General features: G+C 36.9%; 5 protein-coding genes across 5 annotated transcripts; 2 read left to right on the top strand and 3 right to left on the bottom strand.

Annotated features, from left to right (window-relative positions):
- Nucleotides 1-1,656: 1,656 nt before the first annotated feature.
- PPL_08759 (uncharacterized protein) lies at nucleotides 1,657-3,969 on the bottom strand (the record flags this gene model as incomplete). The annotated part of the gene is made up of 6 exons (XM_020579562.1): nucleotides 1,657-1,766; nucleotides 1,820-2,180; nucleotides 2,274-2,486; nucleotides 2,551-3,123; nucleotides 3,563-3,828; nucleotides 3,891-3,969. 6 exons carry the CDS (start codon nucleotides 3,967-3,969, stop codon nucleotides 1,657-1,659), a joined length of 1,602 nt encoding a protein of 533 aa, XP_020430237.1.
- A 1,022-nt stretch (nucleotides 3,970-4,991) lies between these two features.
- Nucleotides 4,992-6,841, top strand: PPL_08758 (uncharacterized protein; the record flags this gene model as incomplete). Its single annotated transcript, XM_020579561.1, has 3 exons — nucleotides 4,992-5,007; nucleotides 5,115-5,195; nucleotides 5,448-6,841. 3 exons carry the CDS (start codon nucleotides 4,992-4,994, stop codon nucleotides 6,839-6,841), a joined length of 1,491 nt encoding a protein of 496 aa, XP_020430236.1.
- A 142-nt stretch (nucleotides 6,842-6,983) lies between these two features.
- Nucleotides 6,984-14,957, bottom strand: talB (talinB; the record flags this gene model as incomplete). The annotated part of the gene is made up of 3 exons (XM_020579560.1): nucleotides 6,984-13,925; nucleotides 14,005-14,634; nucleotides 14,736-14,957. The coding sequence occupies 3 exons, from the start codon at nucleotides 14,955-14,957 to the stop codon at nucleotides 6,984-6,986; spliced, it is 7,794 nt and encodes a 2,597-aa protein (XP_020430235.1).
- Nucleotides 14,958-17,566: 2,609 nt separating this feature from the next.
- PPL_08756 (uncharacterized protein) lies at nucleotides 17,567-17,843 on the top strand (the record flags this gene model as incomplete). Its single annotated transcript, XM_077398165.1, has 2 exons — nucleotides 17,567-17,588; nucleotides 17,815-17,843. The coding sequence occupies 2 exons, from the start codon at nucleotides 17,567-17,569 to the stop codon at nucleotides 17,841-17,843; spliced, it is 51 nt and encodes a 16-aa protein (XP_077254265.1).
- A 95-nt stretch (nucleotides 17,844-17,938) lies between these two features.
- PPL_08755 (bZIP transcription factor) lies at nucleotides 17,939-20,799 on the bottom strand (the record flags this gene model as incomplete). Its single annotated transcript, XM_020579559.1, has 2 exons — nucleotides 17,939-18,053; nucleotides 19,205-20,799. 2 exons carry the CDS (start codon nucleotides 20,797-20,799, stop codon nucleotides 17,939-17,941), a joined length of 1,710 nt encoding a protein of 569 aa, XP_020430234.1.
- Nucleotides 20,800-22,163: the final 1,364 nt, after the last annotated feature.

Raw genomic sequence — 22,163 nt, 5'->3', positions numbered from 1 at the left:
ATAAATAAACCAAATTTTGTCGAAGTCTTTCCAAGACCGGTATTATTAATATATTGACTGGTGATTGGTGCTAAAAGCTATAATCTCCAGTGATTGAATATACCCAACCCAATGCCATACTACTCAACTCAAACAACATATGCGACCTCACTCGGACTCTTTGAAATATTAGAATATTTAGTATCGCATTAAATTCCGAACAACCTGCACTTCTATTCTCATTCAAGAATCGAACGATTTCCAAGTTCCCATTGAGAGCGGTCAAATCCATGGCTCTCACAGAGCTTGGCGCACCATGTTGATGCAAAAAATTATCCTTATTTAATTAATTTTATTTAAAAAAATTAATGTATTGAAATAGAATTTGTTAAAAATTAAAAAACTTACTGATGAAAAATAAAAAAAAAATTGATCGACTGATCTTGATTCGCAAATGAACCAAATAGATTAATTTAATATTAATTAAAGAAATGAAAGAAGCAAAGAGTTTAAGGAATAGAGAAAATAGCTCAGCCCGGCTTAACAAGACATAGAGGTGCCAAAAAAGGTGATTCAAGTCAATGTTAACTGTGACAGATCACCTTTTTTTTGATAGTATATCTACCAACTTTTTGGAACAAAATTCGATTAGAATATCTGAATATTGGTCCTTCATTTGGTGATCACTATTGGCTACGCCTTTTAGCAGACCAGGCCGCTGTTTCCGTGGAAAACAGGTCTCATTTATATGGGGCAAAAGCGCAAAACTGCAACGTTCTAATTCATGCTGAATTTCTCACATGGATGAAATACTCACCATACGGATATCTTTTATACTTACATAACCGTTGTATATGGATAAAACTCGTTGCTCGATATATAATACATAAATAACTATACATAACTCAGCAACTTTAAACTTTAAGGTAGCTTTTGTAAATGTTATATAAACACTATATATCGTAAATACACGTGATATTTCATATTTAATATAAATATGGACCTCATGTGCGTGTATAGGTGATGATAACTCTCGATTTATTGAAGTAAACATATATAAATATGTTATAGACTTCTGATTTATGTTGGTTTCTGATTATATATCACCTTTTGGTTCCAATTTAATAATAAAATATTGTTTATCTTAATGTAATCTACAAATACATATATATCTTTATTAGACATAAATAAAATTGTAATAACACCCAGTCACGATCGTTGGAAATTTGCCTTCTCATTTCTTGCAAAAAAAAATTCATTTTTGAACAAAATTTTATATGAAATTTTAAATATTTAAATTAATATAAAATTATTTGTTTGTAGATTTTATTTAAATAAATTAAAGAAAGATTTAACCAAAGTTTTATCATTCGATTGTGCTACATTGGTATTAGTTGTAGTTGAGGTATTTTGGGAAACAATTTGAGGTTGTGATGTAGAAGATTGTACATTATTCAAAATGTTGTTGGTGGTATTATTGATTTGAAGGTTTGCTTGATACAAAGAAATTGTTGGTTCTTCGTCTATTGTCTTTCTTTTCTTTTTAGATACATCATAGGTTATTTTGATAATATCCCTGTCAAAATTTGATTCAATTAATAGGGTTAATTGAGTGATTTAAAAAAAAGTTGAACATACTGTGTATCTTGGGAGGTTATTATGGCACCCTTGCGCTTTTTATCTCTCATTACTATAGCCCGTTCTTTTTGGGTCATGGCTTGAGCATTTGCCGGAACAATCTCTTTGTTCCCGGCTATAGCGATTTCCTTTGAGATAGAGTTTTTCGGCTTTTTAAGAAATATTGGGTCGCAGTATTCATGTGCCATCCAATTGAACAAACCAGACTTAATCCAAGACATTCTTATATTGGACGAGTTGAATGATGATGACCAAGCATGATAAGTCAACATTTGGTAGTGTTTATCGTTCACTTTAAACTTTGGATTGTCCTTTAACCCATCTCTGAGCAAATTCGATAGGTGTTGAGAGAATGACGAAAATAGGACTAAATCCAAAGGCTGGAGAATGTGAGTCAGGTTTGATGGGAACGTCATTATGATAAGATTATTCTCATCACAAAGTTTTTTTTCGTCAAAGAAATAATTGGATATGTGATTGTCCACTAAAAGCAGCTTTTTATCTGTTTTCTTAAATTGTCCTAGAAGCCATTCGACATATTCTTTCTTTATCTCTTGCGTTACCTATAATTTATAATAATACAATGTATCAATATTGATATATTAATAATAGCAATAGACAACTTTGGATCAAGTTATAAAAAGTTGCCAACTTACATATCCTGACTCATTAGCAATAATGACACCATAATTTGAATTTTGCATGTGTTCCCATTTTACTCGTTTAGGAATCTGGAGAACGTTATAGGGTGGTAGAGCATGACCAGATGCTGTTATTGTTCCAATCATTGTAAAGTGTTGACTTTGGGATTGCTTGGGAAACCTAGGTTTGACTGTCTCAAATTTGTTTCCACCGTCAATAATGGCAACCTATATTTTTATAACACTTAGCTAAATCTTTCGAAAAAAAACTAATAAATAGAATATTAAATACCTTTTGATTCATTTTCGTGAATAAAACACCTTTCTCATCAGAGTTTATCACATTCTTTGGTTGAATTTGGTTTTCCACTATCACTTTATGAACACTCTTGATGAAACCTTGAATATCGGCCTCTTTCTCCGCTTTTAATCTGGCTTCATCTTGAAACTTAACCTTTCTTAACTTTAAGATCGGATGTTTTTGTTTCAGCTTTGTCCACCAGTCACGACCAGGGTGACGACTCATTGTATAGCCATATTTGTCATATACCTTTCCGACCACCCAATTTAGAATATTCTCTTTCGTTATCGGAATATTCTTGGTGTTTGATTCTTCTACCATCTTTATCATCTCTAATTCTTCTGCTTCGGTGAGATATCTACCTCTTGGCTTAAAGGAGAGGTTATTTTTTTTCTTGGATAGCTCACTTTCAGAAACTCCATACTTTTGAGAGAGCTCCTTTTGAGTAAAACCTGTATCGTTTTGAATTTCATTTATTGCTTCCATCAGCCTCTCTTCTCTGCTCATTTGACTAATCCTCTGAGGTGTTACACGTATGATATTGCTTAATTCTTGTGTATCCTCCTATTAAAAGTGCTATATTAGCACCATCTTTTCTAAATAATAACATAATTTTTAAATAATGTTAAACTCCACATACCATTGCATTGATACATTCTATTTTAATATAACTTTGTTTATTTTTATCTTAAAATCTACAGATATTAATAACTTAGCTTCAAAAAAAAACAATATTAATTTTTTTAAAAATTTTCACAAATTTGTGCAGAAATGAGAAGGCAAATTTCCAACGATCGTGACTGGGTGTAAGTAAAATGAAAAACGGTTGAGTGCTTAAGTCCCGATCAAAAAAAAGTCGCGAGTGGTTTTTTAATTTTTAACATTTATTCTGGAAATCAATAAATATCAATCCTTAGAATCCACCAGTAAATTTATACACTGGTTTACAGAGTAGTAAATCCTTATACTGTGGGGGATTTTTTGTACATTCATTGTCAATTACTGATTTATCACAAATGGATCTGGCATAATTACATGATTCGGCATAATTAGAGCCTCTATCACATTGAGAAAGATATCTAAAACATTCTTTTCCCAATTCTTTCTTTGCATCTTCATCACTAATTTTCTTATCACACCAACAGGCTCGAGAAAAGCCTTGATGAGTTTCCCATTTAGGTATTTGACCAGATGGACAATGACCGATATGATTACAAGGTTTTGCAGTACAATAATAAGCATTATCTTTAATATTCAATCTGGCATCACCTTTCAAGTAAATAATAAATCAATATAAAATTAAAATAAAGTTTAATTAAAAAGCAACATACCATCACATCCTGGTGCTTTCCATGCTTGACAGATTGTAATAAATACCAAAACTGTAATTGTTATAAAAAATAGTTTCATTTTTTTTTAAATAAGAATTTAAATAATATAATAATATTTTGAACAAGTTTTTTCTTAAATAGAAATAAATTTGTATTTAAATTCTAATATTCTATATTATTAGAATCTCGGAGATGATCATAACAAATGAAAGATCTATTATTACCTATACTACTATCTAAACATTGGTTTAACAAATAAATTATTATGTTTTTTATTTTTATCTGAAATTATTCACTAGATTAAATTGTTCGATTGGTTTAAAAAAAAAAAAATCTATATATGTGTTGTAATAAATGAAAAAACTATTATTACGTATACTACTATCTAAACATTTGTTTAACAATAAACTAATATGTTTTTTATTTTTTGAATCCCACTTTTGGTAAAACAAATAGGCAGTAACAAGCGATTTTGTTTTTCATTTAGTTAAAATATGATTCTCATTGAAGTGACAATATTCTTGTACTTAATTTAAGTTTGATAAATAATTAGAAAACAAATGTTAAACATTATATTTAAATTAAATAGGAATCTGATAAATTTATCTGAAATAAAAAATTGTACTTAATTTAATTCGATACAGTTAAGATGGTTGTTGTTACTTTTTTTTATGACTTGAGAATTTAAAACAAGAAAAAATAGTGAATCATTCTAAGGAGTTGATTTTTTATTATATATTTAATCTAATATTTAATATCACTAACAAATTTGAATATCCAAATAATCTACAATTTGTGTTGTTTAATGAAATCGAGCCTATCCTCATATCTAAGAAAGTCAGAGTGTAAATAAACTGAAGTTATATGAGTGGTGTTTGCCGGTAGGAACTTCAGGGATCTAAAAGATTTGTGAATCAGCTTCACATTATGAAAAATTTTGTTTCTAAGAAATTTTGATTTTAATATCTTTTTAAAAGCACATGAATTCTTACTAATATCATACCACCAAAGTTTGATTAACTGACTTAATGGAAGACATTAAACTATTTTTTTACTCTTCTTTTTATGTATGTTTTTGTATTATAATATAATTAATAAATAATGGTTATTGCAAAAGGTTTATTGTATTCTCAAAAAAATCTTCACCAAATCATTTTTTTTGTGTGTAACAAGATAATTCCATGAATAATACAAATATCTTTTTTAATTTATTAAATTCAATAGTTATAAGAAGGAAAATATTCAAATATGTAAAAGATTATAATAGATCATTTATGCTACGGTTTAAAAAGATATCAATGATATGTAATTGGTATGATCTAGGTTGTTTTCCAGAGGAGTTGATAAGGTTTAATATGACTGATCGATTCAAATCAATATTCAATCATGTGATCACTTCAATCGATAATCAATCAGAAGATCTATCAATGCTGAATGATTTCAAATCACTATTCATCAAGTCATTGCCATGTGCATCGAGCTGTGGTAATATTGATTTAATCGAATTTGTTTATCAAAGATGTCAACAACCTGGAACGATAGATTTTCTAACAATAGCAAACAAGGCAATCTGTAAAGGACACCTTTCCATCATCAAGTTTCTTCATGAGAATGGAATCAATCATGTATTCAAAGGTGCGATTGATGAATGTTCGAAATATGGTCATCTAGCACTAATCAAGTATCTACATGAAAATAGAACGGAAGGTTGTTCGAAAAAAGCAATGGATCGTTCAATAAAACGTGGTTATTTCGAGCTGGTTCAGTATCTTCATTCAAACAGATCGGAAGGTTATAATAGTAAATCATTTTTTAAATGTAAAGATCTTAGGATTGCTATGTTCTTGTATTCCAACGGATTGGAAGTACAAGCAAACAAAATCGATATTGCAGTTCATTCTGGTGATATTTCCTATGTGAAAGCAGTTGTTGAGAATTTCTCCGATCAATGTTCAAGCTATTCTCTATTATATGCCATAGACAATAATCATCTAGAAATTGCTAAATATCTTTTGGAGAATAGACCCGAATGCTATTTCTCGGTAGCAATGAAACATGCAGCATCCACAGGTGACCAAGAGCTCATCAAACTCTTGCATTTCCATCCCAATAGCTCCGGGCCCACCGCTAATGAAGTTGACTTTGCAACTACTATTCCCAACAACCTAGAGATTGTTGAATTTCTTCTCAATAATAGACCAAGTGGATGCACCAGTAGATCAATAAATAATGCTTCACTAAATGGAGATCTCTCAATTGTTAAACTCCTTCACCAACTTGGAAAGGAATGTACTTTTAAAGCGATCGATAACGCAGCAATCAATGGACATTTCGAAATCGTTCGCTTCCTCAATGAAAATCGTACGGAAGGATGTTCTCCGAATATTCTGGATCAAGTTGCTGAACATCATTTCGATATATTCAAATATCTACATTATAACAGAAATGGACTAGGGTGTACCTCTGCAACGCTGGAGAGCTTTGCTGGCTACAGAAATTCCGATGCACTTGAATGGTTTATGGACAATAGAACCGAACGATTTCCTGCCTTCATTCCATTTTTAGCATTTAGAAACAATCGATTGTCCAATGTTAAATGGCTTCATGAACATGGATTTTTGGAATTTACAGATTTCACTGCAATCTATGCTGCAATGCATGGCGCATTGGATATTCTTAAATATTTATTGGATCAAGGGGCACCATGCTCATTTAATGTAATGGATAAAGCAGCAGAAATAAGATCGTTAGAAATTGTTGAATACCTACATTTCAACAGAACCGAAGGTTGTTCAAAGATGTCAATGAAACTAGCTGTTAAAAACAACGATCTTCCTATTTTCAAATTCCTACTCAAAAACACAACCGAAAGACCTGTTGGTGATTATGAAAATACTATCTTCTATAGATACCATCAAAGATATGACTATATTAAAAAACATAATCTTTAAAATAAATAAATAAATAAACAGTGACCTCAATAGAGAAGTTAAGTTAATTTAATTTTTAAATAATGTACATTGGGTGGGTGTATTTTATTTAAATTACTTTATATATGATAAATTATTTGATATTATTATTATTATTATTATTTTAGAAAAGACCGTGGTTTGCCTTCTCCTTGTTCTTCTTCCAACCTGGGAGTTTAGCAAAATCTTCTCTTGACATCTTGAAAGTAGCAGCAAAGTCTTCATCGTTCAAGTAGTTTTCTAAATTATTGGCATCAAGGTGAGCCGGTTTCTTCTTAAGTTCGGAAATTGGGTAGGTTTGTCCTGGTGAGGCTGGTTGAGCTGGTGCAACAGGGGAAGTTGGTGGTGATTCAATCTTGGCAGCTGGTTTTGGAGCTGGCTTTGGAACTGGTCTGGAAATTGGTTGACCGGTAGCGGGTGAAACTGCTGGTCTTTGTACTGGCGATGGCTTTGGTGCAGCTGGCTTGGGTGAAGCTTGGGCTGGTGGTGTTGGTTGTTGGCTGAGTTGTGGAACTGGTGCTGGTCCAGTTTGATCTTGGTACTCTTGCTTACGAATGGAGAACAGTTTCTTTTCGGCTTGCTCCAACTCTTTCTTGAGCTTGAGAATCTTGACTTGTGCTTCCATCTCGTGAACCTTGAGACCGGTGAATGACATACCGGTGGCATCGAATGTCTCTGGTTCCTCATCTTGTTTACCGACCGACTTGGCGGCTTCTACCAATTGAGCAGTGGCGTTCGATACTTGCTTGGCAGCCTGAGAGAGTTGTGAGTTGGATTGTGAGTTGAGGTCGGCCTTGGCTCTCGATGCAGATACCAAACGAGCGGTAGTGGCGGCGACACCACGTGCAGCAGCAACCAATGTTTCCTCTTCAGCCTTTCCTTGAGTGGAGTCGTTGGCTGAAACTACAAGAGTTTGGACGGAACCGGCGACGGCTTGGGCGGCAGAGATCAAACCACGAGCCCATGTTGGATCACGACGGTAGACAGCACCTCCGGTCTTGGCTTTACCTTGTTGGACCAATTCATGTTGTACTTCAGTGGCGCATTTAACCAAGATACCAGTGGCAGAGGTGATGGCACGAGCAGCTTCGAGAATGGCTTCGTCGATACCGGCATCTTCGATACCAGAGGCAGCACGAGTTTCCTCACGCTTCTTCTTGGCTCTCAATAGAGCAGCAGTAGCTTCCTCAATGACTTTGGCAGCTTCCTTGAGCTCCTTCTCGGCAATTTCTTCGAGATTCTCACCGGCTTGGAAGAGTTTCTTGGCTCTCTCACCACCTGGCAAGTCTCCGGCAGCAGCGACGACGTCGTTGATGGCTTCGGCAACCTCTGAAGAGGCCTCTGACAATTTGTTTTGGACTTGTGGGTTGGATGGATCGGAACGTTGGTTCTTGGCGGCTTGTACCAATTTGAGAATCTTGTTGGAAGCATCCTTGGCAGCTTCAGTGACATTCTGTTGGATGACAGCATCGTCGGTGAGACGGGTCGATCCCTTGGCATTCTGGAGCAATGACTTGACAGCGGCGGTTGTTCCCTTGGCGGCATCGTTGATTTCATCTGGGGCATTGTTACATGTGCTAACCAAATAGGCAATGGACTCGGCGACTGACTTGGCAGAGGTGACGACATCCTCGGCACTGGCATTTTGATTGGCAGTGGCATTGGCGCTGTCGTAATTGGACAATTGCTTTCTGATTTCTGCAGCGATTTGATCGAGTTCCTTGATACCCTTGGTGGTGGTTGATGAGGAGGTCAATGACTTCAAGGTATCGACACACTCGTCGACATTCTTGGAGGTGGCTTGCAACTGATTCTTGTTGGCTGGTGTTTGGTTCTTGTGAGTGGATCTGCTGGCAGATACAGCGGTTTGAACGGCAGCACTGACATTTCTGGCGGCATTCAAAATTGCTTGTTGGGCAGATGGGTCAGAGGTGAGAGCAGCGGCAACCTTGGAGGTAGTGGCCAACTTCTCGTTGAGCTCGGCAATGTATTTGGCGTTGGTGGCAACGTCTTCAATGGTCTTCTCAGAGGCGGCAACAAGATTCTTGTTGGCGTCGTGAATCTCTTGCGATTGCTTCTCGATCTCCTCTTGTACTTGTGATGGAGTGTAACCTTCGGTGTCGGCTTCGACTTGACCGGCGGCGGCAAACAATGAGGCGGCATCGAGATCGGTGGTGATTCTGTTGATGGTGTTCAAAGCGTTTTCGATATCACGATCGCCAGTGTCACCAGCCTTCAAGGCACTGATCAAGTTGGCAATGGAAGCAGTGATATTCTTAAAGTTGTCGTTGATCTTTGATTGCAAAGCAGTGTTCTTGTGATCGGCACTGGCCAGCTTGGCATCGGCAATGATGTTGGCGGTGGCGTCGACAATACCGTTGGTGGCATCGAGCAACTTTTGTTTGGCGGCGGCATCGTTGGTGGCGGCGGCAGTGGAACGTGAGCTCTCGACCAAACGTGGAATGATAGAGGCAACCTTGAGTGAGTTTTGACCGATCTCCTCTGGTTTGTTCTTGGCGGCGTTGACCAACGATGAGATACCGAGAGCGAGCGACTTGGCAATGTCGGTGGTATCGTCTCTGTACTCTTGGTAGGTCTTACCCTTGGAGTCATTGGCTGGCTTGTAGAGTGTCTCCTTTGACTTGTTGATAATTTGGATCGACTCATCACAGTCACGTGATTGCATAACACCACCCTTGACAGAGGTGAGGATATCAGCGATGGCTTGTGAAGCGTTGTAGGCTTGCTTAGAGTCAGAGACGTCACCGCTCTTGGCGTGGATCATCAACTCCAACATATTGTCAGCCAACTTCTTGGACAATTGCAATTGAGTTTGCTTGATGTCTGGGTTTGTGGTGAGTGAAGCCAATTGCTTGGAGATGTTGACAATCTTTGGAAGAATGTTGGCAGTGTCCTTGGCAGCCTTACCGAGGTTGCTTGGATCAACCTTTGGTGCGGCCAAGAATGTCTTCATGGCGGTGGCCAACTCTCTGGAGACTTCGACCAACTCCTCTTGACAGGCAGTGGCAGTCTTTCCAGCTGGTGCAGTGTTTTCGAGCAAACCAATGGCGGCATTCAATGAAGCAGAGTCGAGATCGACGACAGCCTGTTGGATGATTTCAATGGACTCGTCGATTTCCTTTTGCTCTGGTCTCATACCGTTGATAGCAACCAACAATTGTTGGACACCATGTGAAACGGATTGAGCAGCCGATGAGAAATGTTGGTGAGCATTTGGATCTTTGGTACCGGTGGAGATGTTCTTGCTGACAGCCATGAATTGGGACATCGAGTTGGCACAGGAACGTGAGGCGTCCAACAAGGTTTGTTCGGCTGGCGAGAGAGCATCCAAATCGATTTGAACGGTTTGGGTAGTCTCGACACCTTCGACCGATCTAAGGAGATCACGAAGATTCTTTTGAACCTCATCACGAGCTTCGTTGAGCTTCTCTTGGTCAGAGACTTGACCGGATGCAACTGACTTGGCAATGTTGACCAAACGAGTGGAACCGTTGGCAACGTTTTGGGCATCCAATAGAATCTGTTTCGACTTCTCTGGGTTACCAGAGGTGAGAGCTTGTGAAGACAACTTACGAGCGGCATTCATCAAGTTTGGCACTGAGAGAGCCAAATTCTTGGCGTTGATGGCAGCCTCCTTCTTGTCTTGGTCAGACAATTGCTTCTTTTGGCAAGAGTGGTGGAGTGTGCTGGTGGCAGAATCGACCTTACCGGCGAGGGTTGCCATACTGTCTGGATTTTGTTCTCCGCTGGTTCCGTAGATGGCAGACTTGGTGCATTCGACGACATCACGCAAATCTTCGGCGGCCTTCTTACAGTTGATACCCATCTTCTCGGATTGAGTCTTGGAGTTGACGACTTGGCTACCGTGCTCGGCCAATTCCTTGGCGGCGGCAGTCAATGCCTTCAAAGCATCCGAACGAATACCGTGGCTGATGTCACCGCTGTTGAGTTGAACGATACAGTTCTTAACGATTTCGATGGCGTCACCGATTTCAGCTTGACCTGGAACGGCAGATTGGATGGTGTGGATCAACACCTTGACTTGGTTGTTGACGGCGTTCTGGGTGTTGGTCAATTCGCTCTCACCTTCACCTGGACGGGCAGCAGAGAAACGACTGGCTTGCAACAACTTAATGGTGAGCTCACCGAGTTGTGCCAAGTGCTTGGCAATTTCGACGGCGAGTGTCTTGTTTGGACAGGATCCAGTGGCGGCGTTGGCGCTGTCGACCAAACCAGTGTAGGTGGAAGCAGTAGTCTTTGAGGATGGACCCAAAGCAGATGGATTGCTACGAGCGTTGGCCGATGTCTGTGAGGTGGAAGCAATCAATGCCTTGGAGTTTGAGATTGCCTTGTCAGAGTTGGAACCGTACTCACCACCCAAGTTAACTGGTGGATTGTTGATACGACGGATATCGTTCTTGATAGCTTCGATAGCGTCGTCCAAATCTTTTCCTCCTGGATCTCCACCCTTGGAAGTGGCCAACAAAGCAGCCAATGCTTCGGCGATTGCCTTGACAGACGATTGGAGTGCAAGTTCCAATGGAGCATCACCTGGATTGGAAGAGACGGCACGTGCACAACTGACCAAGTTGGCAGATTCAGTAGTGATTTGCTTGGCGGCACCAAGAACCGAACGTTGAACCGAACGGTTCTGTGAGGTGGCAGAGACGGCCTTAGCGGCGTTGGTGACTTGAGCGACGGCAGTAGTCAAGTCCTTACAAGTGCCACCGAGTTGATCTGGAGCAGTCTTGTATTGGAGCAACACTTGCTTAGCAGAGTTACCCAAGGCTCTGGCGGCGACGTTCAACAACTCCATAGCGTTCTCACGGGTCTGACCTGGAATGTTTTGGATGAGACCAGATTGAGCGGCGTAGGTTTGTGCTTCCATTTCGGCTTCGAGAGCTTGAACTTGCTCGAGAGCATCATCGAAATCTTGTTGTCCGACGGTGGAAGTGAGATCTTGAATGGCATCCAAGAGTGCTTTGATAGCATCGGAGGCGACATTGGCAGAGGTGGTCAAGTCCGTCTTCAAGTTTGGATCTTGTACCTTTGGAATGGCAGCCTTGGCGTCGGCAACCAATTGGAAAGCGATTGGTGCGGAAATCTTGATTTGGTCGATCAATTGGTTCTGCGCAGAAATGTCGTTTGGCTTGGATTGCGAGTTGTTGATGGCACCCAACAATTCACCGACTTCGTGGTTGGCCTTGGCGATAGAAGCAATGATACGAGCAGCATCTTGATCCGGTAGAGTTGGCGAGACTTGCTTGCTGGTGGTGATCAAACCGGTTGTGGCAGCACAGGCGAGCTTGGCATTTGTTCTGAGTGCTTGGAATGCCTCCTCCTTACCGGCGTCACCGACCAACTGCTTGGTGGCCATGGCAAGACGCTTCGAAGCTTCTTGTACCTTGGCAAAGGCAGCCTTGTCCTCGGGGTTCTCAGCAGAGATTTGTGCGACCTCTACCAAGTAACGAGCGGCCTCAGCGACTGCCTTGGAGCATTGGATAAGACGGTCACGAACAGCTGGATCGTCGGTCTTGAGAGTGGCACGCTTGGCACCGGCAATCAAGTGGATCATTGACTCCTCGATCGATTTGGTGGCGGCTTGCATAACGTCTGGACGACCTTGCGAACCGAGAAGTTGAGCGGTTGCACCCAAGATAACCTTGGCGGCGTTGGAGAACTCAACGTCGTCGCCACTCTTTGGCTGAGCCAAATCGGCGGATTGCAACAAGTAGGAGTAGGCGTCGGCGATTGCCTTGGCACGGAGTCTCAACTTTTCGAGACTGGCTGGATCCAAGTTGGAAGACTTGGCGGTGGCCAACAAGTAGTTGAGTGAATCCTGAGCGTTTTTGGCGGCGGTGTTGAATTGGGTACGACAATTTGGATCCAAGATGGTTGGTGCCAAAGCTTGAGCGGTTGCCGAAGCGAGCACACCAGTTCTACCGGTATCCTCGGTGGCAGAGTTCATTTGATTACGACGAATTGGATCGGCGATCGATGCAGACATTTGATTGGCTTGATTGACGAGCTCCTGAGTGGCGAAAGCAATTGCTTTACCAGACTCCTGGAGCAGTTTCAATGTACCTTGATCGGTGATGGCACCAGCACAGGCACCATCCAAATAGGCAGTCATCAATCTCAGCTGTTCGGCGGCTTGAGCAATGAGATTCTTGGCGTTGTCGTCGTTTGGATTGGCAGCAATCTCCTTGGTTGCCTTGAGCAACTTGGAGATGGCTTCGGCGACACCACGAGCACCGTCAAAGAGTGGCATCTCTCCGTCTGGATCTTCACCAGAGGCAATCGAGGCGGCACGAGCGGCATGCACCAATTGGTCGATGGTCAAAGCAACGTCACGTGCATTCTGGTCCATCTGTCCACGATCCATTCCATTTGGATTGTTTAGGTTTCCAAGGAGTTTGCCGGCGGCGGCAGCCACTGCCTTGGCGTGAATGGCGAGTTGTTGACGCCATTGCTGTGGAGTCAACGACGACTTTTGTCCGATGACTGAATCCGGTGCAAGCTCCATCTCGTTCAACAAATTGGCGACGGCAGCAGACGCAGAATCGATGTTGGTAACCTTGATGGAGAGGGGTCCACCGAGACCACCACGGTATCCGATCGACTGGCCCGGCACCGAGTATTGTCCTTCACGACCACCGGCACCGTCAAAGCCAGAGAGCGACGACGAGGTAGTGGTCTGCGAGGTTTGACCACGAATACGACCGATCGACTCGACCGAAGCAATGTCGGTATCATTCTCTTCAACGGTGACACTGGTATCCTTACGTTTCTTCATGAGAATCTCAATGTAACCACCGAGCAACTGTGAAATAGCCTCACCTTCAGTGGTCATGACACTCACATAGTCTTCCTCGTAATCACCGAAATCCAGTGTGAAAGAAGCTGGCGAAGCTGCCCATCTACGAAGATGGTTAAGTGGATATTCTTTTTCAATTTCTTTAGACTCTGCATCCAAACGCAAGATACAATCTCTAGTAATACCTAAAAGCTTTGGAACCGGTTTCTTTTGTCCCTTAACACGTTCCTATTTGTTTCATTAATTATAAGAGATATTTAGTTAGTTCGGAATCATAAATAGTTCAGTTCAGCAGTTGTCAACTTACTTTAGTTTGGAAGAAAGTAATACCATAGGTTTTAAGAGATCTACAGAGTTGTACATAACGGAATTTCGAATTGGATTCGGTCATACCGACCAACTTTCTAAACTCTTTGTAGATGTCCTTCTCGGCATCTTTCTTCTTGTGGTATGATGGTGGCATGTACTCTTTGATCTTGAGGTAACCGGCTTTGTGAATGGTGGTGTTGTGGTTACCGAGTTGGATCTGGCATTGGAGTGCAGCGAATTGGATTGCCTCGTCGTACGAACATGGATGACTACCAGAGATGATAGCATCACGCGACTGGACGTACACCAAATGCAATTGGATCGGGTCGTCACGATTCACATTGAAATCGTCGACAAAGAACTTCTTCTTGAGGAGCACGATCTGCTCGTCGGTGACTCCCTGCTCGTGGAGTGCCTGAGTGTGATTCAGCCACTCGCCGCTGGCGACACCCGCTGCTGTCTCTGCCTGCAACGAGAACTCCTCGTGATTCTTAATACCGATTCTCTTACCAACGATCTCGATGATCTCTCCCACTGTCAGACTGTCGTCCACCAACAAAGTCTTCAAAGTCTCGTCCATCAATCTAACCTTGAGTGCTCTATGTTTCTTTTTATAATCGATTTCATCCTATTATATAGGTAGTTTGTTTGGTCAATCAATGTTTAATCATATCTAATTAGTACTTGTTGTTTTGGTTTGTTTTTGTTTTTGTTTGAATCATCACTTACATTCATTTTAAGATCATAGAGTTGTAGTGTTTTGTCCATCTTTAACCAACGGGATGGACGCTTACCTTCGATACCTGGTTGGAAGAGACCGTGGTCGTCACCAGTGTCGTTGATTCTCTCACGAATTTGTGCGCATACTTCGTGGACAAACATAGTTGGGGCGAATTTCATCGCCTTGACTTGATTGTCTCTGACAATTCTAATTTTTAAAGTGAGAGACATTTTTGTTTTTTGTTTATACTACACCCCTTTTACTAACTATTTCTGTTTGACTGATTTGTTGTTGTTGTTGTTTTATGATTTTACAATATTGTTGTTGTTTTGTTGTTGTTTTGTTGTAATATATATTATATACAATTTAATACTAATAACACATATAACTAAGGTTGTTGGATCTGTTGTTACTATTAATATTTATTTTCTTATCTAGATTTTTCGTAAAAGTAAATTTTATTTTTTGTTTATTAATAAATTTGAACTTGTTTGTTTCACTACTGTTTTGTTTTAAATTAACAGGAATTGATTGATTAATTGATTTTTTGAGATTGATTATATTATATTAATTTTACAACAATACAATAAATATTATTATTATTATTAAATAATATATATATATATAAATCTATATATATCTTTAAAAGATGGATGAAATGATTTGAATTGAATTGGGAATGATTTTGTAAACAATGACCTGTTTGTTTGTTTTGAGCGGAGCAGAGAAAAATGTGCCCAAAATTAACAACAAAAAATTATTTTTATTTTACAATGAAAAATTTTTAACAAAAAAAAAAAATAAAAATTGGATGTTGTTTGTATGCTATTTTTTTTAAATCTTTATTCTAAAAATGATTTTGATTTATTTTCAGTTTTTTTTTTTTTTTTTTTTTTTATGATTACATGAAGTCATTTAAAATAATGCAAAATATCAAAATAAACTGTGATGTTGAACTCACAACAAAACAAAAAAATATCACGACCTGACCCACGCATATTTTTTTTCATAAAATGAATTTTGTTTTTGGGGCAATCAAAAAAAAGTGGAGGTTGATCTGAAAAGGTTTTAGGAGAATAAATCATTTGAGAGCGCAAAATAGGTGTCATAGGATGCCCGTAAAGGATTGTTTTTTTTGATTACCATGGGCTGTAATTGATGAGGTTGCGATGAAATGGATTTGCAATTGTTTGTTTTTATTGATCAACAAGAGAATCAATCAATTGTTCGAAAAATAAAATAAAACAACAGAAAATTTATGAAAAAAGAATATCAAATACAAAGAAAACGAGTCATTGCAAATACAAAGCAAACGAAACAACAATGAAAAATAGTATGCATACGCAAGTGAAGTGCAATGTTTGTTTTTATTCACAGAACAAACATACCTTGTTTTTATAAAAACAAGCACTGAAGAATCGTGAACTTTGATATTTTGAAATAAAAATAGATTTTTGTTTTTTAAATGGTTGGGAAATGTGAAGTTAAAAAGTAACAAGCCTAGTGTTGGTGAATTATTATTATTATTATTATTATTATTATTATTGATACTTTGGCACAATTTCTAACTATTTAAACAATGGCTGATTTATGATTCTGATTGTTTGATTAAATATATAATATAAAAATAAATAAATAATGGTAATATTATTTCTCTGTTGGTTGAAAAATAATATTTATTTGGTTTTGATTTTGATTTTGAAATTTTATTTGGTTCCTGATTCAATTAACAAACACTAACTACAACAACCACAGACTATAAATAATAATTTGTTTTTGTTTTTTTTTTTAAAAAAATAATATTTAAAAAAATATATATTTGTTTGGATAATAGATAAGATAATATTGTTTAAATTTGATGATATATTATAGTTTGTATGTGTTAATTTGAATTGAATTTAACGATACTCTGTATCGAGATAGCCAAAACCAAAAAAAAAAAACAATATCCACCCATATTACAACCCAAATTCACACTGAATTAAAAGTGTAACAGTGAGTGGGTCGGTAGATGGGTGGGAACAATATTAAATATGATGGTGATGTGTGAGTGAGTTAGTGGTGTTTGAAGAGAGAAGATGCAGATCATCATATAAGATGATATATGTGTATTGAGGGTAATTCAATTCAATTCGATTCGATTAGATTCAAATGTAAATTAGATTGTTATTGTATTTATAGTCAGAAGTAAAAGGAAATAAAATATATAATATAATATTGATGTTATTTTTGAAAGAAAGACACAAAATAGTGATGTATTGAATGATTTTATTAAATTAAACTTACAATAATCTATAAACTATAGCTTAAATAACACCTATATCTCTGGATCTACTACTACTATTATTACTATTATTACTATCGTTTCAATTCAATTTGCTATGATGATAATTAAAGTTGTTTGTTACTGCTTTGTGTTTTACAAATTTACTTTCTCTTTTTTTTTTTTGATTGATTGTCTTTTTTGTATTAGTTATTATTAAACCACCCAATTTAATAATAATAATGAACTATAAACTATAAATCAATAAAGTAAATGATTTTTTTAATAAATAAATAAATAATTATAGGATATTTTGATCAATATAGGTTTGAACTGAAATGTTTTGTTGTTTTTGGTTGATGATGATTAGATTATGATTGTATACAAGTAATCTTATCAAATCAAATAAATAAAGCTATATATATATTATATAAATAATTATTATATTAATAATATTGTTATTATGTCAAAACCAAATAAAGAAATGTTAAATGTTGGACACAAAAAATGAAAAAGGCAAGTGATTTGCATAACAACTTGTAAAAAAATTAATAAAAATCAAAAATTTCATTAAAAATGGCATTTTCAAAGCCATCAGGTTAATTGGATTTTCACATCCATGTTTTTTTTTAAATTAGTGGTTTCTTTATTATAAAAATAATTCCCCCCACTTTAAATTTGTTTTTTTTTGCAGAATCCCACACCACAAAATGAGGTCTATCATCAAAATTCATTAAAAAACTTTGATTTTAAAAGACTTGTGGTGATTGTTTGGTTGGTGGTTCTGATAAAATTTAAAAATATAATGTTTATTTTTTTTTTAGCTGTTACAATGAATCATATCAATTATTAAATAGTTACCTCCAAAAAGTCATCAATGATTTTTTTGTTGTTTGTCATAACATTTCAATGAATATTAATCTATCCGATTGAAAGACTTACCATGCTTTAATAGATAGACAGAGTTTGTCTGATTAAAAAGCCACCGTATTCAACACAACAATTAATGATACCAGATGAAATCAAAGATGTCACGCAAATGATCGCCCACATTAATTTATCTCTTTTTTGTTTTTTTTTTTCAATACTGATCATACAATTTTGTTGTTTATGTTTTTCGAAATAATTTCAATCAAAGGTGATTTACGGCAATGTAATTTTAGATATTTATATTTATTTTTTTTAAAAATGAATTTATTGTGTTTCAAAGCTCCGACAAAAGAGAACCTTTGTAAATTTTTTTTTTTGTTTTAAAATTTTTTTTTCCCATTTTTGTTTTTTTATTATTATCATAAAATTGACATAATTGATACAAATAAAAAATTAATTTCTTTCAACCCGAAATCAATCTTTAGGATTCAATTATATTATTGAACACCACCCACACTCACTCACGGTAATAAATAACTTAGTTTAAAAATTATAAACTTTTTTTTTTTAAATTCTATATATTTTATTTTATTTTCTCTTGTCTTGTCGAGATCAGTGAATTGAATTGCTGGTATTTTAATTATGTTTTCGTGGAGTTGTTGATATAGGAATTGAAGATGTGTGGACGGCATATTAATAATTAATGGAAAGATCTATACTATATATTTCCTCTTTCCTGGAAAGAGGAACGAGAATCAACACGACAGAGAATGAGAAACGTAGTATTGGTGTGGGGTACTTCAGACTTTATTATATAAGGATGATTCATTTACAAGGCTACTTATACATTGTAAATAATTTGGAAAAAAGCATCGTTATACTGTAGGTTTGGTAGAGATTGGCTTGCTGGTTGTTTGGTTGTAGTGGTGTGTATGGGTTTGATTTCTAAAGAAAACCGATCATCGAGAGATAATTCGATGATCAGAATATTTTGAGCTATCAAAATATATATTTGGCTGGAGATTGGTTGGTTTGTTTTATTGGGTTGCTGTTGCCTAGTTGCTGTTGCTGATGATGATGTTGTTTTTTTTTTTCTAGAGGTAGGTGGGTGCCTTCTGAATTAGACAATTAACCAAATTGTCGTATTATACAATTTAAATTAATAAATATAGCTCAAAGTGGAATTTGAGTTTGAACTTGATATTTTAAAAATACAAAGGAATATCAATGATTTGAATTCGATAGATGTTGAGGTGGGGAGACAACAAACATTTCTGATGGAAGTGGGGTTGATAAAAAAACAAATATAAAATAATATATTGTAAATCAACAGAATCATCCTACTGAATGTGATCCGTAGAATAGTTGTGACTTGAGTGAAAATTTGGGGGAGGTGAAAATTGTGAATTGTTTGGTGTTTGGCCGTTGGTGCTCCAGAGGTAGGAGTTGCTGTTGGGTTGTTGCGGTTGTTGGTCTTTGTTGTTGGAGGGTGGTGGTGGAGGGATAAGCGATCCATATTGATTCATATGGAGATTGTTTGGTAGTTGCTGCTGTTGTTGTGGTGATATTCCATAGGTGTTTTGTTGGTTATTGTTGGGTGTGGATGTTCCAGTGGTGTTGGCTTGTGGTGAGAGTGATATTTCTTTTTTGATTTGTGGGTACATCACTGGGTGTGGTAGTGACGAGATGGATGGTCCTACGAGTGGAAGAGGTGGCGAGTGTACTAGTATCGATCCGGCAGGTGGATTGATGTTGTTTGGAAACAACTTTTGTTGTGCTATTGGAGCTCCAAACTTGTAGTGCTCGATTTCCTTCTTGAGAGAACTGTTTTCATAGGAAACGTAGTTGAAGGTATTCATAAGATCCTCGTAGGACTGTGCCATCTGAGCATAGCTATTCTGAGAGATGATGAGTTCATTCTTTAGTTGAGCGACTTTGAGAAGGAGTGACGTGTTCTCTTGGCGCACCTCAGTGGCAGAGGAAAGTAGTTGCTTTTGCTTCAAGCGACGTTGACGTTCGTGTTCACGATGCTGTTCACGACGTCTAGCAATTGAGCTTGGTGATCTATTTGGTTTGGGTTTGGTGGCTTTGGTGGGTGAGTTGTTGTTTGCGTCGACCTTTGGTGTTGTGGTGTTGGAGGCATTTGGATTGCTCAGGGTTTGGGATTGAGATAGTTGGTTGGTGGTGTTTGTCGTAGTTGAAGTCGGAGAGCTCAAAATTGCATTTGGAGAACCCATTGAACTTGAGTTTGAGGATGATGGCGATTGTGGCGAGTTTGGTGAGATTGGAGGTGCATTTAACGATGAGGACGATGAAGATGGCGATTGGAAAATGCCACTGACCATGTTTGGAGAGTGTCCTCCTAGAAGAGAGTTAAATAAAGTTGGATATTCGGAAGTTGTATTTGGGGTGGTATTGGTAGATGTGGAGGAGTTTTGTTGTGGTTGTAGTTGTGTGGAACCTAGGGCATTGTTGCCGATGTGAAGAGATCCCGGTGGTGGTGGTATTGGTAATCCTCCACTGCTACTTAAATTGTTAGTAGAGGTTGATTGTTGTTGTTGTTGTTGCTGCTGATGTGGTGGAATGTATGTGTTGACAGAATTTGATAGTTTAAATTTGTGAAAGTTTGAGTTGTTGTTGTTGGATGTTGTTGACTGGTTGTTTTGTAGTTGCTCCTCTTTAATTGATGGAATGTTGATTGGATTAATAAAAGAGTTGAAATGGAATGTGTTTTGAGGAGGTGGTTGATTTGGTAGAATTCTCTGTGGCTGTGGTGGTGCTTGGATGGAATGCATTGTTTGTTGACCGATCTGAAGTGGTTGTATATAAGAGTTGATATTCGGTTGGTATTGAATAGGCAAAGTTGAATTCGGGTGATAAGATAAGGGGGGTGAAGAACCAAGATTTGTATTCTTTTTTGGAGTTTCTCGACCGATCATATTAATTTATTCCAAAGATTATAGTGGTTTTGATAAGGTTGAATTAGATTATAGATGAGTAGTTGGATGTTGTAGATTGTTGATATTGTTTTTGGTCACTTTGTGATCAGGAAAGTAAATGTTAGATAATGCTGTCTTTAATCTGGATAAACTTCATTTGGGAGTTAGAAATAGTTCCACAGATGATATAGATAATATTGGTAAGGTTTGTTTTACTGGAATTATACCTATAGGGAAAATTAGTTTAAATAATATTAATACCAATTTTATAATGTGTTAATTCAAACTCAAATCTATAGATAGTTAGATAGATATTTTAAATATGCCATTGTTTATTGTCATTTATTTTTTCATTAATTAATAGTAATACAATCAAAAACTTACAAAAATATTTTTGGATTTGATTGATGAGATGATTTAATATCAATTGAATGGTTTGATAAATTACAAGTAATTTTCATCCAAGTCACTTATTTACAAAAATAGAAAAAATGTACACTGATTAAATAAAATTAATCACGATATGAAATATTAATAAATTGATAAATTAGGATTTTTGTTTTAAGATTGTTAATTAATTAATTTAAAAAGATATAACAACAATGTGTTGAATTGTGAAATTGGATAGTTGGTAAAATGAAAGTGAGCAATCGCTGACAACTTGAATTTGACAAACACGAGACTCCACTTTGGAAAAATAAAAATTAAAGAGACATTTTCAAAAAAAACTAATTTTGTATGCCAACTACATGTAGTCACTAAATTGGCAAATCGTTGGGCATTGGTTTAGCTTGGTTGCTGATCAGCAACAATTTGCCATTTTTTGTTTGTTGTGGGCAACTGAATTAAAGATAGGTTGAGATGGTCCAAACATCTTTACCCCTCTTCTTTTCAAGATTAGCCCCACTAAACACAAAATATTTTGCTTTATAAAAAAAATAAAAAAGCTGTTTCAACTTTTTTGAAAAATTTATCCAAAAAAACAAAAAAACAAATCATCATTGCCTCTTAAACACGAAGGACGCGATAAAGCACGCCTACATTACCATGATAGGTATCGTTTGTATTGAACACGAGAGATGGTGGTTGAAAGTAAAAATAAAAAAAAAAAGTGAGTTTTTTAAAACAACAACAAACTAGTATTTTTTTGGTAAAATTTTGGTTGGTTACTTTGAATACAAGTTGGTTGGGTGGTGTGTTATATCGATGATTAATTCGATCGATTGACGATTCGACATGGGTTTGCAACCTTCACTAGGATATCCAATTAATTTAGTTTTTAGTAATTATAATTATTATTATTAATATTTTTTTGATTTTTGATTTTTTTTTTTTTTACCAAAATAGGAATAAAAAGTCATGAC

The sequence above is a fragment of the Heterostelium album genome, assembly GCF_000004825.1.
Source record: "Heterostelium album PN500 unplaced genomic scaffold PPL_scaffold9, whole genome shotgun sequence".
NCBI lineage: Eukaryota > Evosea > Eumycetozoa > Acytosteliales > Acytosteliaceae > Heterostelium > Heterostelium album.
This window is presented reverse-complemented; position numbering and strand designations above follow the sequence as displayed.